The 20,528-nt window shown below is 35.0% G+C and overlaps 1 protein-coding gene across 1 annotated transcript in view; it reads right to left on the minus strand.

Annotated features, from left to right (window-relative positions):
• Window positions 1-20,528, minus strand: part of LOC119068041 (probable G-protein coupled receptor No18) — a 102,378-nt gene that overhangs the window by 43,417 nt on the left and 38,433 nt on the right. Inside the window, exons 2-3 of the mRNA XM_037171406.1 lie at window positions 13,433-13,901; window positions 8,566-8,706 (exon numbers count right to left, since the gene is read on the minus strand). Coding sequence (XP_037027301.1) covers window positions 8,566-8,706; window positions 13,433-13,775 — 484 coding nt within the window. The 5' untranslated portion in view covers window positions 13,776-13,901. The remainder of the gene's footprint in view (window positions 1-8,565; window positions 8,707-13,432; window positions 13,902-20,528) is intronic.

The raw sequence follows: 20,528 nt of genomic DNA on the forward strand, positions 1-20,528 counted from the left end.
TAATTATTCAACTGGAGTTATAAGTTGAAAATTATTCTACAATAAATTTTCACATTTCCCAATATTTTCCTAAATTTCCCCACATTTCCCAAATTTTGAATATTTTTGTGAAAATTAAGGAAAATCTGTGAAAATACGGGAAAATTCTGCACAAAATCCTCCATCGATCATGTCGCATTTCGCTTACTGAGGTGCTTAGGAAAATCTTGTATGCCAAATCTCACTGAAAAGTCTGAATTCGTTCGATTGAGGCTTCGAATCATTTCAAATTGTTTTTGGCTTTGCTCGGGGAAGCTGTGAGCTTCAGCGGAAAATGCCATTAACTATTATCAGCAGAGACGTTAAAAAGAACGCTGAGCTCTGCCAAATAAGGTATTATAATAGGAAAATGTTCAAAATACGAAGAACAAAGAAAGTAACAGACTCGATTATTACGCTGGTAACACACTCGTCTTTAACATCATTCTAATTCTTCATTTTCAATATCCAATTTGTAAGATGTCTGTGATAACAGATGAATTTAATGAAAATAATTTAACCGCATGACAATATTTGAGATTTACATTTTCCTGGATGGATTTAATTTTCGGTTTAAATAAAGGGTAAAACATGCATTTAAAACGCATCGCAAAAGTGGCAGAGAGAAACCAAAAGATGATGGTTGAAGCTATCAGCAAAGCATCTGTGTTTCTCATCATAACTTAGCTTGTAATTGAAGTGAAGTGAACCAAAGCAGAGGAGTGAATATATTTTGCTCGTAAAATATCTCACTTACATGACATTGTGTGAAGTGCAGTGTCTGTTACTCGAAATATTTCTAAAATATCAAGCTATTTTTAAATTACATATAAATATGCATAGTAGCACGGCAGAGTAAAATAAACCCTGGTTGACTTTACTCTGTCGTGATAGTAGACCTGACTCGTCGCAATATAATTTGTGAGCCGTTTCTTGGTTAAATCTAGGAACATGTCAGGTCTGATGTAATACTGAAAATATTGAATACAATTCCAACATAAAATTCAAATATTGAAAATTACTCTTTCAAAAGTAAAGAGCCTTTATCTGTATGACTTACATGCCTGACGAATGACGAATGACCGAAATAGAAAATTTTGAACCACCCTACGTAATGTAAACTAATATTGAGCTCGCATACTATACCTTTAAGCTTACGATACGAGTAATTAAAATTTAGTGAAATAAGTAAATTTGGTGTCACCATAGCGAATACACCATATACATTCATATCCACAAACGTATGTGTACTATAAATGGTATACACACTCTTCATATATCATGCCATATATACAACACAATTAGATTAATTTAATATTTATTAGAAATGTCATTGTGGTTTCCTCAAACAAATTTATTTACATCACAACTATTAATTAATTTGGTATAATGTCTAATAGTGATGTGGGCACAGTTTTTTTTTCGACCGAAATATTTTCTTGGAATAAATTGTGTCAAGCTGTGCTTAATCAAGAACATCAACGAACGAATATATGTATTTGCAGTTACCAACAATCGTAGCATCGCACAATCATTTTTTTTACATGGGTCAAGTTTGCCTGATATGGTCTGCTTCCATCAATCACAGATCTGTTCATCCTTTGTTTCTACTCCCGTTCATGTTCGTGCTTTCCTGTTCCGCTAAAAAATCGTCCAAATTCAACGACAGGTTCTTTCTTAGATAATTCGGAGAGGGATTCATAATGTTAGGAGTCGTAATTGCAATACTTTACTATAAAACTGTTACAGCTAATTTCAACTTCTCCTTTACAACTTATGGCAGAGTTGGATCGGTTATCCGAAAAACCGAAAATTTCGGTTCGGATTGAACCGAACCGAGAATTTCGGTTCGGATTGAACCGAACCATAATTTTCGGTTCGGTTTGAACCGAACCGAAAACTTTGGTTTTGTCGTAAAACAATATGAAATGAAGGCAGACTCGTCAAAATTGATTGATTTCATTATGAACTAAACAAAAAGAAGTAAATGTAGCAATTGCATGCGATTTTTGTGAGAAAACGAATTTGACAAGAACTTATGAGATTTTCAATTCTCAATAAAAGTATCATGCAATTGCTCCATTTACTTCTTTTTAGTTAGTTCATAATGAAATCAATCAATTTTGACGAGTCTGCCTTCATTTCATATTGTTTTACGACAAAACCAAAGTTTTCGGTTCGGTTCAAACCGAACCGAAAATTTCGGTTCGGTTCAATCCGAACCGAAATTCTCGGTTCGGTTCAATCCGAACCGAAATTTTCGGTTTTTCGGATAACCGATCCAACTCTGACTTATGGTTCCGATCTGCAGACACACCCCTACCAAATAAAAAACTGGACTATAAATGTGTCGAAATAACGCACTATGGAACTTTCACTTAATTACCCATGTGCTCTTTCGTGCAATGAGAGATATCAGCCCATGATTGTGTCACCTCTCGAGTCTAATTTATAGGAGTGTATTGTTAAAGCAGACATCGTCAAGTGCGTCAGATGTTGTAACATTCGTACCATACAGACCGTTCCCATGTGACTCATCTCGAACCCAAATATTAATTTTGCAGTACTTTAGTACTACATATATCACCATAAGTAACAAAGAGTTAACTTTACTACACAAAACTGATGTCCCTCAACTGCTAGAGTTCAGATATTTAGATTAAAGAAACCATAGAAAAGGTGTATAAAACGGAATGATTACAACAAACTCTTACATGAACTATGTTGACCACAAAGGTATAACAATTTTATTGATGTGGTAATCGTTGTTGTAATTACTAGCCAAATAATAAAATGAATTTTATCGTCACGTTTTTTTTACGACGAAGTCAATGAAATAATTGTAGAAAACCAGTATTTCTATCGTTCAACGAAAAAAAAATGCCTGCAAAGCAAATTGGACACTGAGATAGTATTTACTATTCTTGTTTGAAGCTCGTAAACGCTAATTACAGAAATTTGTTTTTTTTCGGAAAATGTTCTATTCATAATTATCTGTTTAACTCTCTCAACCACATTTAGAACTGTGTTGGTTGAATTGATTGTATCTCATTCTCATTCACATTGAACGTGAGTCTAATTCATTTCAAATTTAACTTAATTTTCTCGCACGGAATACTATTAGTAGTATTAGTAGTAGATATTAAGTTAGGATCCCAAATTCGTCGTATTTGGTATTCTCATCCAGTATGTTACATCAGTCACCAAACGCACCGCAACTACCCAAATGATGAAGCTTGAGTAATCTTTTCGACGGTACCAATGTCATGTCATATACTGGCTAGAAGAAAGCCGTGGAATTTATCTGACACGGGATCGAACTCGGTTAATTTTTAATGGAAGTCCAGTACGCAACCACTGTCTGCCTCAGGCGAGTTCTGTACGGCGTATGGGGCAGATGCCCAATACGACTTCCTCTCGCCCCATACGTTGCCCACTACGATTTTACGTATTTCTTTTGTTTACCAAAATTTTGCCCCATACGAGCTGATAAAAAGTCGGCTCCTCTGGTCTGCCTACCGGCGGCCATATTAGATTTTAGTAAAATTGAAATATCTTAGGAAAAATGGTACTTAGAGAGTTTCTGTTAACATAGAAGGAATTGGTTATATGTGTGGTGCTTCAGGCATTCGATTTATGGACATCTATATGTAACTATATACAGCTATATTGAGCTATATACAGGCATATAAAGCTATATAATAGCATATTCATCTGTGAACTTTTTATTTATAGTAAAATATAGGTAATTATGGCGCTATACAGCTGTTTAAATAGGTATGTATGAAATTCGACCTCGTACGGAGTTGTCGATATTGCCTCCGGCAATTTATTTCTATGTAATAACTCGGCAAAGAGTGGATAATGCAATGACATAATAAAGGGATAGACAGGCCTTCTATGTAAATATTTTGTTCAAGCTGTGAAGCAAAAGTAAATACGAAATATTCAAGTGTGTGTGTGAGTACCTTAAATTTATGGTACTTACGTATTTTCGTACTTATTTTGAAATGTAGGCGCGAAGGAAATTTGCATTTTCACTCTTTCTTCGAAATTGGTTTAAAGGATTTCTTTCTTTTAAAGTTCAATATTTATCGAACTGAAATTTATATTTAGTGTAAACAATCTCTCATTGTCCCCAAAATTGAACTAATTTTGTGATTTTGGAATATTTCTTTAAAAAAAGTATAAAATATGTTAGAAAATGTGTGTAATAAGGTGTGAACAATTTATGTGTAATTCTACTATCAATTACTGTGGTTTAAATTGTTAAAATAGATTTCGAAAAGTCTGCAATAGTTTCACCGATTTGTCAAAATTTATTTGGAATGTTTAAGTGTGTGTGTCTCATATACACAGAGTTTACCTTTGCTTCACGATTTCTTCTACGTAATTCCTGTCTATCCCACTATTATGTCATTGGGACAATGTAAGTGATTTTGAAGGGCGAATAGCTTTTCAGTAGAGAAGAGTATCAAGTAAGAGATATAAAGAGTTTCACACTAAAGACTTTTGATACGAATAGGTGTTTCGTACGGGTCGGCGTTAGCTATGTGTTAGCGAAGCTTTCCTATGAGCCTATACTCGCCCATTCGCTGGTAGGAATCCTAACAGGACACAACAGCTTGGATTATCACCTCAATAAGATGGGTATCGTAAATGATCCAATTTGCAGAGGATGTGGGCTAGAACCAGAAATAGCAAGACATTTCATATGCACTTGCCTGGCTCTAAAGAGTTTAAGAAATAAGCATCTAGGAGACTTTTATTTGACTCCGTATTCATTTCAGCGTTTAGTTATTTGAATTCGCAGGCATCTCAGTTATTTAGCTATATTCGTAGGCATTTCAGCGTTTAGTTATTTGAATTTGTAGGCATTTCAGTTATTTAGCTAAATTCGTAGGCATTTCAGCGTTTAGTTATTTGAATTTGCAGGCATTTCAGCTTTAAGCTGCTTCAATTTGTAGGCATTTCAGCTTTAAGCTATTTCGATTTGTAGGCATTATTAACCTGTTAGCCTCGTGCTGTAGGTGGTAATAGGTTGGTCTTCATCGTTGTTCGTTTAGTTCGTTGCTAAAGCGCAACGTTAAAAAGACCAGAAAGATGCTTTATAGCTATCTGATGTGAATGTCGTTCCTGACGAGTCCCCCAGTGTTCTGTTTCCACATAAAATTCACGGGAATTTTATGGAAGTGAACTAGTGAGTTTTGAGATTAGCTGGACGAAACGGTGTCTCTAGGTACTTTAGGGATAACGCGACCTAGACAATTTGATTTTGATCGGTTTAACGTAATTTTGACTTACGACGACAGAGATTTGGCCTTTTTGCGTTGTTTTCTGATTTGTCGAAATACGTCAGACGAATGGCTCGCGATTAGTATAATAGCTTCGCGCTGTGGGATAGTGCTAATGTTACAAATAGTCCGTTGCCCAATTGTAACGTTAAAAAGCACTTCGCATATGTCAGAGTCACGGATGTTTGCAAAATTTATGCAATCAACCTTAATATTCTTATTTAGACACAACATGAACAGATTCACCATATTAAGGTTGATTGCATAAATTTTGCAAACATCCGTGACTCTGACATATGCGAAGTGCTTTTTAACGTTACAATTGCGCAACGGACTATTTCTAACATTAGCACTATCCCACAGCGCGAAGCTATTATACTAATCGCGAGCCATTCGTCTGACGTATTTCGACAAATCAGAAAACAACGCAAAAAGGCCAAATCTATGTCGTCGTTAAGTCAAAATTACGTTAAACCGATCAAAATCAAATTGTCTAAGTCGCGTTATCCCTAAAGTACCTAGAGACACCGTTTCGTCCAGCTAATCTCAAAACTCACTAGTTCACTTCCATAAAATTCCCGTGAATTTTATGTGGAAACAGAACACTGGGGGACTCGTCAGGAACGACAGTGTTGAGAGTTTTGTTATTGTATGCGCTCTACGGTAGGGAGGGTAAACTTTTTGTAAAAAATCAAGCAAACAAATGAAACCAAAAAGAAGAAAAAAAATCAACACTTTATTGAAATAACAGATTCAAACCTCAACCAATCGGCTCACGCACAGATCCATTCACCCATTCATTCACTTTTGCACAAAAACTCACAACAGTAAACTTCACAAACATTTTCACTAAAACTGAAAATTAAACAAACGGAAAATACTGACACTAACACTAACAAAAGCCATGGCCACTAATCTGAAAAAACAAAAGGGGGATATCAGAACTAACGAAAAACAAAAATCAAAGATCCACTAACACTGGGAGAAGTGTTAGCACGGCCCACCGCGCAATTCCTCGGTGTTTTCTTCTTTTCGAATTAAATGGTCAGTAGTGCTTGTCCGTCTGAGGAAGGTGGTCTGTAGACGAGAGAATGAATGCTCGCCGCAGACAGAGTCCCCGTTTCAAAAGAATTCCAATGCAGTTTGCCAGAGTTCTATTAGAGAGGTATCCGAACATTCCATCGAAGATGGCAATTTTTCTATGTAAATTTTCAAAACTTGTTCAATCGAAAATTTACGCTGTCTTGTGAACGAATACGATGGAAGCAACTGATGATGGACAGTTCTATACTGTCCTGTGACCACCATCGTATTCGGAGGTCGAAACAGCTTCTCTTTCATTGATTCAATCACTTAACGTGAACGGTAAGGGAAGAGCATAAAAGCTCTGTTCGTTCTTGCAATCAAGCTTTGACGATTCGTTGGCTGAAATCCCGAACGAATTTCAGTTTAGTTAAACTTATGAGGCATTTCAGTTATTTAGCTAAATTCGTATTCATTTCAGCGTTTAGTTATTTGAATTTGCAGGCATCTCAGTTATTTAGCTAAATTCGTAGGCATTTCAGCGTTTAGTCATTTGAATTTGCAGGCATTTCAGCTTTAAGCTGCTTCAATTTGTAGGCATTTCAGCTTTAAGCTATTTCGATTTGTAGGCATTATTAACCTGTTAGCCTCGTGCTGTAGGTGGTAATAGGTTGGTCTTCATCGTTGTTCGTTTAGTTCGTTGCTAAAGCGCAACGTTAAAAAGACCAGAAAGATGCTTTATAGCTATCTGATGTGAACAGTTAAGACTAGACCTGGCTAACGTGCTTTCTTTTATTACAGGAAGCAAGTGGCTACTCGCACCCGAAAGGGGTGACAATTTTTTGAACGGAGAAATAGCACAATGGGCCCAACAAGGACTGGCCTAAGTGTTTTCGATTTGTGAAGTTTTATTCATACGATAAATGTTCAATTTTGCTCTTCAGTATTTGATAATTTAATTGTAGTATGATTGTGCATGACAAATCGATGTTTTCCAATAAAAACCAAACCATACTCGCCCACATCACGCTTCGGTTACGTTGTATGAGAAACGCATATTTTCGACTTTCGAAGGTAGCAGACACTAAACCCTAACCCTAACAGGTTATTATAAGTAGCTTTGACATCTAGCTACAGAGGAAAATATATAACTCCTCTTGGTGAAAATCATTCCGATTTCGACGATGCTGTTTTCAAAAGAATCTCTCTTTTCACGGTATTACTGTTGCCATACTGTTATCATAATGCAAATTTTTGCTGCGCTTCGCATGCATTGTATTATTTATAATTTCCTTTCATTCTTGCACAGTGACAATAGCTTTCCGACTCAACCACCCACCAAAATGACAATGCATACAAATGCCCTTCTGCGTGTTAAATTATCTTTCTCATCCGGAAAGCGGATCGACTTAGAAATGTTTCTTACTGACGAATTGCAACAGCGAAGGTGTATAAGCCCAATTGATTTTAGTGCACATCAATGAAATTTATGTAGAAACTTTAGATGGAATTATGGGATGGTATCGTATATAAATTTTCGGTGCTTATCCAGCGAGCGTGACGTGTAAATATTTCACTACAATTAATCCAACAGCTTTATTCCCTCGTTGCAATATATTATTATGTTAAGAAAATATGTAAACTAATTTAGGTAGAAAATAATTTCAAATAATAGAATCTGAAGTGCATGAACAGTATACAGAGAGAGAATCTATGTGATTATTACACAGTAGGAACTATGAAAATATTGCCATTCCTAAATCACATTGCAGACAACAGAGGCAACGATCGACATTTAAAACTGAAACGGAACAGATGGGGGTAGGAGGCGTGTCAGTTTTCGGTGGCATTACATTATCAAACTTAATTTACACAACACTCCCATGCCGTTGTTAATTAGCACTTCGAACAATAAATTAAGAAAATCAAAATCTTAAATGTGACGCTTCTGTTTGTGTCGTGGAAACTTAAAATTTCTAAAATCATGTATTTTGTATGTTAATCAGCGAGATGAAACCTGAGACTGACAGCTTTAGATCCTAACGGTTTACGGAGAGGAAAGTCAATGCTTTCCACTTTCAAGGAGGTAGTATCGAATCCAGGTGCCATTCCGCTTCGTATAAAAACATTTCACTGAATCATGGGAGGAGGATACAGTTTATAGGAACTGTTTACCATTCCCAGCTATTTTTATTTGCCATTGACTTAAAATATTAATTTCGTTACTTACCAATTAAATGAACTGCGACTGCTGGTGGCATCACGAAAATTCCGACCAACCAATCAGCAACAGCCAGACTCATGACAAAGCAATTTGTCACTGTTCGCAGCCGCCTAGTCGTCAACACAGACAGTATGACCAATGTGTTACCTAATAAATTGAATTTTTGATATAAAAATTTGATGCACATAATTGGCGAAACTCAAGCATGAGTAATGAAATTGGAATAATGAATAAACGATTGGACGAAAGTAGTGTATATAACACAGTTGTCTCATATGACGTTTAAAAACTAAAATCTTTTATCAACTTCCGCGAAGTTTCTGTTTTTTTTCTACATTCGCGAATTTTTAACGACTCAACAGCTTATGGAAGTTAATACATGTCCTTACCTTTCAATCGGTACCATATTTACTATATTTTTGATCGAAAAAGTCCATCGGTGTGCAAAAATCATCAAACTCAATTTTTTTAAAATTTTGTTGAATAATAAGTGTCTGTTCAACAAATAGCGTTTACCGCCTGATAAAAAAAGCAATTCTGGTACCTATAGAAAACTTAAGACTCAGGCTAAAAGATAAAAGTTAAGCAGATGAAAAGTATTACCTTCTAGATGCTGTAGAGCTATAGAAAGTTTGCGAATGTAGAAAAAAAAACGAAAAATCGAGAAAGTTGAAAAAAGACCTAATACGGTTATTTTAGCTCTTACACAATCATCAGGGAACCCAATGAATTCCTGAAGGATAACCGAATTTGGAGATCGATTTAACAAAAAGCTTTTTTCAATCTCACCGTGATTACATGATTAAGTAATGTAAATGCATATTTCATATGAGTAAGGCTGTAACATGTAATAGGAATTTTACAAACTCTCTTATTGCCTTGTATGCATATTCAACAAAATTGTAATCCATAAAATAATCCTCCGTTTACAATAATGCTAATTTGCTGAAATCATTAAACGACCCGATAAATTTTGAATATTTGCTAATTTATGTTTGGTGTTATAATTTGCTATTCCAGTTTCGCTAACAACAGAGATAGTAGTTAATTGTGTGCCGCTTTATTTTTATCATAGTCATAAAAAGGCTACGCAAATAGAAATATTTTTTAATCAATTCAATTCTAAGCAGGGACTACTTTCGACGAATTAAAAAAAAAACGAAGTTCTCTAAATTATTGAAAATTTCTAATTAAAGAAGTTCACGAATTTTTGGAATTCAATTTCTTGATAAAGGCAGGGTAAATTAAAATGATCAATTATTAAGATTTTTAGCGTATTGTGATTTGAAAACAAGTACAGATCTAAATAACAAGCTTTCGGTCGATTTGCATAACATTCACAATGTTTTTTCGGTGTATTGAGCTTGCGCGCGCACGTTTATGCTTCGAACTCGAGCTTATGCGTATGCATTGGAACTGTTTACAGATAAAAAACCTAACAAATGCACCATAAACAGTTCAAATGTTGGCGGTATGTAAGACTATACTGGCTTTCAAATCTGTATACACTCAGAATCGATCATTTCATTTTGCTTCCACTTTAATTTAATTTTCAATTTTCTTGAATATTCAAGAAATTCTTGAAAGCTTTTGAAATTCCTGATGGCGTGAATTGTTAAGTTCAAGAATTTTCCAGAAAATTAATTCTTGAAATTCTCGAAATTAGGCCCTGATTCAAAGTAAATCCATTCATATCCGCCTTTGTTGCACAAAATGAAGAAGTTCACTATTTTCCGGAAATATCTTTTCGTCAGCTGGTAAAACTACCCTGTCTTGTATTATTGGTCAAAGTTTGCACAGCTGATGCATATATGTGTGCTTTTATAGATTATTATAGCTTCGTTGGTTGGATTGTTTGTAGTAGATAGTGAGTGAGTACTCAAGTAGAAATACGAGCCAGCTGTTTGAACAGCTCAAACAAAACTAAGTCGAAAAATTGTAAATTGGTTGACTGTGCTTATTTGAATCTTAAAACGTTCTTGAACTCAACATTTTTTAAGTTCAGTATGTACGTTCAGCTGTATGTCAATATGAATTCAATTTGCAATTCTAAGAACAATAGGGAAATAGACAATATTATGGACGTGTAAGATTTCAATTTTACATATCTAAGAGGCAATTACCCGAGCGGAAAAATCGACAAACATTTTCTGAGAATTAAGGATGTATCTTTCGCATTACAAAACAACAAATTGCATGAAGGGATCCTGTATTAAATACATAATTTTGTCACAATGAGTATATGACCCTCACAATTGCTTGTTTGTATCCTAATTTGTTGATATTTTTCGCTCGGGAAAACGACGGAAAACAAGCTGTGATAGTGAGATTTGTAGCCTAAGGCGGTTTGCCTATCATACGTTACGAAATGTGCAAGCTATTATACTCTGAAAATGAGAAGAAATAATATTTTTCTGCCGTGAGGGAAGTGAACATTTCTTTTATTTTCGCTTCAATGAATTTCTTATTTTTAGGTAAAAGCAAGAATCAATTCAACATTTTTGTTTTACGACGGTATTCTATGAGGCATTGTTTGTTTTCTTTTGAATATCGTTGAAGAATTATTCTATCCGTTGAAATAGGAAAAAAAAACATCTGACAGTCACAAAACGTACTCGTTACATTAAGAGTAAACTCCTAAAAAACAAAGGTTTTGCGATGCGGGAAATGGCAATGACGCATTTGAATCGCCTATCAATTCTAGAGAACATTTTTTTTTCGATATAGACTGATATGAATAAACAGGTGAATAGATAGCGTGTCATCTGGAAGGTCATGACATTACTGTAGCAGTGGTTAGTAATAACTCGTGGCAGACATAAATTTCAAAGTTGCAATGTTCTTTGAATGGAAGGCCTACAGTTGGAGTATAGGCACCGATGTGTCCAGTTGAACCTCCGGGATCATCACCTGTTTAGACCATTTAATGTGAAGTTAAGAAGGTAAATCCCAACAATTCGAAAAAGGTAGCCAAAGACCGCAATGAAGAGCTGTGGTGCTGACAGCCAGCAGCTTATGTTAAAACGGTTGAAAAGACACAATAACCAAAAAATTGGTATTTATTTTAAGCTTCTGGAATATTTTAATTAACGCAATTGCTAAGGTGGTGTTTCTGCGTGCGAAGACCTAATTCAAATTTCTCTTTCGTTCTCTTGTCAAGTTTGACAGTATAACAATAGAAAAATTTGAATAAGGTCTCTTTCGCATTGCTTTCGTGTAGCTAAGGTAAAATGAAAATGAACGCACATAAATGACGTCAGTGAAGCAATGACGCTTTATCTTCAGCTAAGAAACAAACACGAATAGTGTGTGTGTGTATTTGCACATCAGCTGAAGGACAACCAAACTGCACATCTTAAATTTGACAGGACTGTAAAAAAATCATTTTGTGGTCATTGCTGTATGTACGGCATTTAATATTCGTTCCATCTTGGAATTAACGCATTCGGCTATTAAATACGTATATTGCAACCCATGGAAACAACGCAATTAATTTCATTTATCTTATTGTGGTTGTAAAATGCAAAAAAAAAATTGTAGCTTTTTTTAGTGCACGACACATTAAATATTATATATCGCATCCCAACCAGTTAGAGGCATTTCAAAGTTTAATAAAGCCCGCGTGTCAGTAATTTTATGTCTAAATTGTCAGAAAGCCTATACACAACCGCCCATTTTTACTATAAACAAAAATAAAATTTCGTTATGAAGTTTCATAACATTTAATTCGTAAAGTGATGAGGGACTGATAAAGTTGCTACCTGTCATGCCCTACGCAATTAACTGAATACAATTATGGCGTGTATAACTGCGACTGTAATCATACCATCGTATACAGCTAAATTCAATCGTCATAAATCATCAATATTATTGTCTGTTATCGCGGTATTGTGATCGTCGTTTTTTTTGCGTAATGAAGTGTTCATATGACGGTAATAATTTGCTGACTTATGTCCAAAAATTGAACATCTCCATTTTAAATATTTGATTGTGAGATAAATACACAGAAATGTGTGTCTGACCAGGGTCAGAACAATAATATTTCCTGAACTGCGTGAAGCAGAGTCAACCGTTTCTTTTTTACGATGGACGCTATACGATACTGTGGTCAGTAGTCCCACATGTGCAAAAGTTGGAAAATTTATCCAAAATTTCAGATTTTTTTACAGAAATGTTCACATCACCGAAACTAAACAGTTGGTGGATCTTCTGAGCGAGAGTTTATTATCTCTATCTTTCAATAAGGTAACGGTTGAAACGTAGTCAAATATTATAATTTTAGCACTTGACAGGGGCAGACCCAGAAAATTCTCTAACCTGTGCGGTTGGAATTAAAAAATGCTTTGACACTAATGATTTTTGCAAACCAACTCGTGAAAAATTTTCGAATCGATCATGCGAAGTAGAGGTAACATTTAAACTTTAATGCTTGAACCGTGAAACGTGTAAATAAGTGATCCCAACTGTCCGAAATTTTGGATCGCTGGCTGTGGGGTGGGAGTACTGCATACGTATCAAGCGGGTTTCGAGTTGTTGTTTTCACGAAGAACTTGTCTGAGACTTTACATTTGTAACACACCAAACGTAAAATCTGGAACTATATAATCTACAGTTTTTACGAGACAAGTGATTCACTTCGTAAGGCTCATTGCTCTAGGGCTTTCATTTTAAACTTTTTGAAATTTTACGAAAAATTCTTAAAGAAAATTCAAAGAAACTGAAGAAAATTTATAGAAAATTGCAAGAAAAGTGGGGTCTCTAGGCTAGGCCGAGGGGCAAAACACTCGACCTGCATCTTTTCAACTACGACGCCCCTCGGGACAAGGTTTATTAAATATAATGAAAAAATTTCCAAAAATCCTATTTTACTTACCGATAACAGTTATCACAATTAATAAGATCAAAAAAAGCACTAACACTACCTCCGACCATTCTAAAATCTCATCACTAAAAAATGGTTTTAACTTCTGCGATTCTTTGGTATAATTCTTAATGGATTGTATTGACGTTGCGGTCGTAACACTGCCCTTAAATATCAATTCACTTCGGTTCGTTTGGGTCTCATAATCACCGATAATTTCACTCTGTGTCGATGTATTGCTAATTGCCCGTTCAATGGTCGATAGTAAACCGTCCGACGACGACCGCAAATCACTGGACACCGTATTCACATTTCTTCCGTAATTTTGCGTATTGTTTTGAATATTTTTCGCCATTTTTTTTTCCTGATTTGTATTACAGACACATTTTTTTGCTCAATTTTTTTAACATTTCGGTGACACACGTGCGAGAATTATGCATGACTGGATGTTGATGGTGACTAAATACACGAAAATTACTATCTGAAATGAGAGAAGAAAAAAGAGTTAAATTAATACTTCAGGTTTATGTACGAATATTCAATACATATTTCTTCGGTCGTTTGGTTGTTGTTTTTTTGGTAAATATAATGGAAAGAGATTTTAGGTATTGTACATCTCTCATACATATGTATTTGCAATTATAATTATAATTGCTTACACAGCCAATGTATATTTAATTTTGATTAAGCACACAAATATAACCATATTTGTTTGTAGACTTAAGATTATGTAAACATTGTAACACGAAATAGATACTAAAAATATTGTAATTGAAGGAGGTTTTTTTTCCGTACTATATTGGAAACGATGATGATGTGATTACATATGTATACAATGTAAATGATGAGAGAGGAGAGATAAACGTTTTAATATTTTTATTTTGCCCATTCATAAACAACAATAATATTAAAAATATAATAATATTGTGAATGTAACATATTATGCTTGACGACACTTTAGCAAACATATTATACACACAACAATGAGAAAATTAAATTAAATTGGAAAAATATTGAGATCGAATTATTGGAGGAAAAAATGTGTATTTTCCATTTTCAGAAATAAAATTTTTCAATAACTTTTTTTCACGTCATTTTGATTGTATTTTAATTTGTTGTTTTCGGAAAGAGCAACAACATATAACGGCTACGCAAACCCGTAGGATTTTATTTTCGTCATATTACACCAAATTAACATCCAAAAAGTAGGATCGTCTTTTTTTGCTGATTGCTATAGCTGTATACTGCGCCATTGTCGGGAGCCGTCTTTTTCCGCCCATTTAGGAAAAACTAGGATCCAAAAGTTTTCACAATCTACAGTTGACTTGCCAATGAGGCATCCGACAATCGACTCATTTTACTTCTTCTTAAGCCGGCTGGAGAAGATAATTATGATAAAAATTGTTTGTGGAAATGTTGTTTTGAAGCGTTTTCTCATTATATGTAGATTTATCAGTTTGGGACGATCATTCAAGATGTCGAAACACAGATCTGCTGATCCTTTGTTTCCATTCCCGGTCATCATGTGATGCCATGATTTGCAGCCTTCCTGTTGCCGATAGGAACCTGTCTAAGATGTCAGGTCCTATTGCAGCAATTTTCGAAGGAACCACCTCGTAGTCTCCGAGCATCCTGCGTCTTAGTTTGGGGCAATCACATATCAAGTGTGCACCCGTTTCTTCTTCTAGATCGCAGGAACATCTCGGAGTGTCCAAAAGCCTCAACTTATTCATGTGCCGATTCAGCCCGTAATGTCCCGTAATCGCTCCTACTACTCTTCTAATGCGATTTCGGTCCATTTTGAGCAAATCTTTGGCCCATTTTTTGTTAGGCTTAGGGAAGAAGCATTTCGTGTGAACGCCTCCAATATACGCTTTCTCATTACATGTAAGTGCTCTCGCAAGAATAAAGTTGTTCCTGGTAATTCTGGTGACACTGAGTACTATTTTTCTGAATCAGGTCTATTTTCATAGCATAACTAAACAAACTGTATGACGAAGATACATTGTTCTTAACCTCAGAGCAACACTTAAGACAATTTGATTTTAAGTTAAAATCACTCGTTTTCTCGCTCGTTTTGCTAAAATTGAGTGGAGACTTATTGGACTTTTTATTGGACAATTAGAATGCAGAATGCTTGCGCATGAGCAACCCGGATGAACAACATGCCTTAGCGTGCAATTATGGGAAAGGAAAATATGCCATAAGTCACTTCGCGATGGTGAGCGTCCAGACGGCTTATATATTTAAATGATTCATCTATGAAGCGTGGAATCTGCAGTGGAACAAGCAGAACGGTTTAAAGACAACAATTGTATTGATTTGAAGCTTTGGTGGTATCGGTAGGCTGAACCTGTCTCTCGTGATTTTCTGCAATAACTCATTTCAATTGTCATTCAACGAGCTTTTATTTCATTTGTATGTGTGAATCGTACCGGATAAACGTCCAGGACTTAACATTGTATTTACTGGCATTTATACAAAATTAAAACTTCATCTCTCTCTGTCGAACAAACAACACACATTGCAGATTTATCAGAACACACGCAAAACAATTAGTTTACATAAAAATTGTGTTTTCAACAACTTTTAAATATTCGGTTCTGATGCCATATATGATTTCCCAGCAAATGAACGAACGAAATGATGAGTTTAATTTTCGTTGATTGAATGTCGTAACGATATGAAAAAAAAAAATGATTGGTAATTAAATTTGCATTTTTTTCAACAACAAAATAGGTGAATAAAAAAAACCAACTACCAATATACAAAATTGAATATCTGCTGTTGCCCACTTCATATACCCAAAACGCCACAGGATGTTTTCGAAATTCTGTTGGCTGAATAGCTATTGGGATCCGTTAAAGTGTGCAATAAACTTATTTCTTTAAATATTTACATTTTTCACTTCTCTACAGACAAACCAGATAAAATTTAAACAGAAGAAAAAAAGTTGTAATGTTTTTCTTAAAGGAAACCCATAGCTCTGTGACTATGAAAACTTTGTTTCATTGCAATTGCTACTGTTGATCTTGCTCTCTAGCCATTTAAAATTGGAATGATTCGTCGATTGATTTGGCTTTTCTTTCAAATTATTTTTAATTTGTATAAAAAGGAATTCGTCTTAAAAACAATATGCCGAAATCAATACGCCTCGGGTCCAACGTTAGGTTGGTCCAAAACGATTCTGTTAGCTCTTGACAAGAATTGATTGGACCAAAAAAAGGTTTTTGTTAGACTAGCACAGGACATTAAAGGAAATCGATTCACAAGACGAACTTCACAGAATCAGTGCGACATTAATCTTCAATCAAATTCTAAAATTGTTAAATAGACCCAATTCATCACGCTGGACAGTTGATGATCAAAGACAATACATTTTTGACAGGAAATTTACCTAGCCGAAAAATCTAGCGAATGAGAGTCTTGTGGTTCATAGTAGACGCACATCTTAGGTACAATCTAAGCGAGTGTGCAGTTTTGAAAGGATCGGGCTATGTTCATAAACTTTGTATCACAAGAGCTTTCAAATGGTACCACTCTTCCCATACTGTTCATCGTATAAAAGGTGGTAATGCCTCATCTGCCGAACATTTCGAACAATTTTTTTCAACATTAATGCTGTGCACTTTATTTTTTTCAACGTGTGTGCAACGGATCGGTTTTTGTCTCAGTGATAACAGCATCACAAAATTTACCTTTTTAAAATACCAAGAAGGAAGATGCCAATTTCCCCAACAATTTTAGAATGGAAATCGATGTCGGTTTTCAATTATTCAATTTATTTATTCCTAATTTTCGATAGATTTTACTCTGTCTAATATTAAATATCGGGCAGAATTCTGAGTTTAATAATAGAATACGAAAATACATTCGTAGGAAGAGATGAATCATTTTTTATTGATCAAGTGCCATTCAATAGTCTCATTATAACAATTAATCGAATATTGGATTAGGTCATTCGGATTAACGGCTCTATTGAACATTATTCACAAACCAAAACGTTATACCCATGGCTTATAGTTTTCTACAGGGTGTTGCTTCTTAAGATGAAATGCTAAAGATGTACAAGTTATTACGTATGCTATTCTATGCTCAATGATTTGAATGATTGGAAAAAAAATACCGAAAGCATGGGAAAACGCAGTAATCACATTGCTGCACAAAAAAGGAGAAAAGGAGACAAGGAGGAAAAGGAGTGAAGCTGGAAAATTTTCGACCAATCAGTCAGCTATCAACTCTCTACAAGCTGTTCATGAAAATCATTGCGAAGAGGAATACAAAAAGCTGGACTTTTATCAACCAGTCGAACAAGCTGGATTTAGATCCGGGTTCAGCACAAATGATCATTGGCAGGTGATGAGAACACTGATTGAGAAATAATCTTGATATTCATAGACTATGAGAAATCGTTTGATTCGGCCGAAACGTGGTCAATATTGGAGTCATTCGACGAATGTAGGAGGTTAATGTTATCAGTAAACCTTGTATTTCCTACAAACATACAGGAGTCATTGTTTCTTTGTGTGAATCAAAACACAACACATGCGAGTGAAAACGCACATTCATGTACGAAAATTGTAGGCTTTTTGACATCTGACGCAAGTCTCTGCTTTACTATAAACCTATATTCGTAGCAAGCAATTGAGTTTCTGTTCATTTTGTGAAGTCAAAGAAACGAGATTTTCCACCTACTACGAAGTAGGAGAAAAGCAACATTTTCAAGACGAACGATCGCTCGGTTTAGGACAATTTTGAACTGAACATGTAATTTTGATTTAGTTTATTTCATTTCGTTCAAGCCTGTTTGAAGACCAAAAACAAGTTGAAAACACTGAAAAATATGGGTCTCCTGGAGCGACAGTTTACTTCGACTAACTTTATGGTAAGTCCAGCTACAAAACCCTATAGTCAGTTCTGCGGATAAATTCTGTTGCAAGCCAGTAGGACTGTCCAAACATTGACCATATTTTGAGTCATAAGTCCAGAACGGGTGGCGGCCCATACCGATGATTATACTCTTTATGAAGGTCTGTCTATCACAAAAAAACTGTTTTCACCACCCCTTGACATGCTATCACTTTTCACGTGTTCACCCAGACAATGAAAAACTAACCGAAAAAGTAAAAGATACCTATTTCTTAGAATTGAAAGACGATTCAAACGAGCTATAGCTTGCCTGGATCGCCGAACCATTGTTTTCAAATTGGTTCAAGTTTTGGCGATATCACTCTTAAACTAAATTAAGAGATGGAATTAGTGATAGAAAGATGAAAAGTTGAATTTTCATGGAACTTAGTTGATCCGAGGCGTAGTCGAGATCAATAAACACATGAAAATGAGACTTTTTATTTTCATTACGAGTTATAAACAAAGTGAAAAGTACTATTAACTAAATGTTAGACATCGAATCAATCAATAGTTGGTATCAGAGCTATAACTATGTTGTGCTAAAATAGTCAATCTTTATGGACTTCATTAACCTCCGACAAATCTTTTTTTAGTGACTTTAACAAACCACAAGCAACGTACGTAGGTAGTCAGTCAATCTCGACAAACTTTTTCATGTTTCTCTATATCAAATGAGTAAAAATGAATAATTTTGTACTCTTACTAAAGTGTTATTTTGCTCAAGTGGAACAGAAAGCAATTTTTGTATGTATGCGCTATTGCCACTATCTACCTGACATAAATCATTAGAATCAGACATTCAACTAAATGATTTATAGACAAAACGAAAATAGATTTGATCGAATTGTAATGTGAGTAAGTATGAATTCAACAGATTGTTATTGGCTTGACATATGCTCATTGCTCACCTAATTACATGCCAGTATTTTTTGTAAATATATTCTGTTAATAATCACGCTGCATGAATGATTAGCAAATGCAATAAGAGGCCTTTAACGAATCCTAAAAGAATATGGAAAGTTGAGCGTTAAGATTGTCTTAGTTCGTAATAGTTTCGAATGTATATTGAATATATATTAATTTTGACAACAAGTCCTCCATGTGATAACCGAACAAAATTGGTAGCTCCCATTATTGTACAGACTTGCGTCATGGTGTGTCTCGAACGCGAAAGTCTGAATATGTTACGTATTACCCTCTCAGATGGTTCTCTTAGACGAACAAATAAGCTTTATATTTAATAGAAACACTTTTGGATTCAGGGTGGCCGGAAATTCGTCGAAACGTAGAATCGAACTTGCAACCAAAAATATCGACAGGGGGCTCAAAACTCGCAGGTAGGATATTCCAACATATTACATGATAGGTTGCAATAAATTTACAATGATGTTTCCAAAGCTCCTCAGACAACAATATTTAATTTTATTTATAATTATAATTAATCAATGTCTCCTTGTATCCAAACTCGGCCAGCTATTCTATAACTAATTCCCATAACATTTTTTGGTTAATGTTAAAGCGCCCAAATCACGTGAGTTCGATACGAAATTATTCGAATCGAAAACAATTGATGGATTTATTGCAAAGCAATTTGTTAGTATCGTGATTAAAGTCATTTATGGCAGTGAACATATATTAAGAGGGTATGGCCGTATCACACAAATGTGACAGAATAAAATTGGTTGTCTAAAGTGACCGACGTCGACACCATTTTTTAAGAAAAAAATAACGTCACCAGTCACCATCAATAAGTTTATAAATAGTAGATGATGCCGTTTTCATCAAACCGAAATTGAAGCGCTAAGGTACAAAAAAGCACATTTTTTATACGGAAATTTTCAATACGGCCATACCCTCTATTATCGTATGGTTCACTGATTTATGTATGCTTCCTGTTATCAATTGTTTTTATAGAAGTAAAGTGATAACTAAATTATACCCTCTCAGCGGGTAAATAACTATGCACAATTCTGTAAGTAATAATTTTGCTATCAATGTTAAACTTGGATACGTAAATAAAATATGCCAAGAAAATTTACTACTACCCTACATGTGATTTACTTCTCATGTCTCGTATACCATACGTATAAAACAATGCCTTGCATAAAGTGTGAACAAGAATAGACCGGCTAAAGCCTGGTGAGGTCTTTTTTCTTTTTCTGGAGGCAAGGCGGAAGAATAGCTTTCATCAGTCGAC

The sequence above is a fragment of the Bradysia coprophila genome, assembly GCF_014529535.1.
Source record: "Bradysia coprophila strain Holo2 chromosome X unlocalized genomic scaffold, BU_Bcop_v1 contig_173, whole genome shotgun sequence".
NCBI classification, from domain to species: Eukaryota; Metazoa; Arthropoda; class Insecta; order Diptera; family Sciaridae; genus Bradysia; species Bradysia coprophila.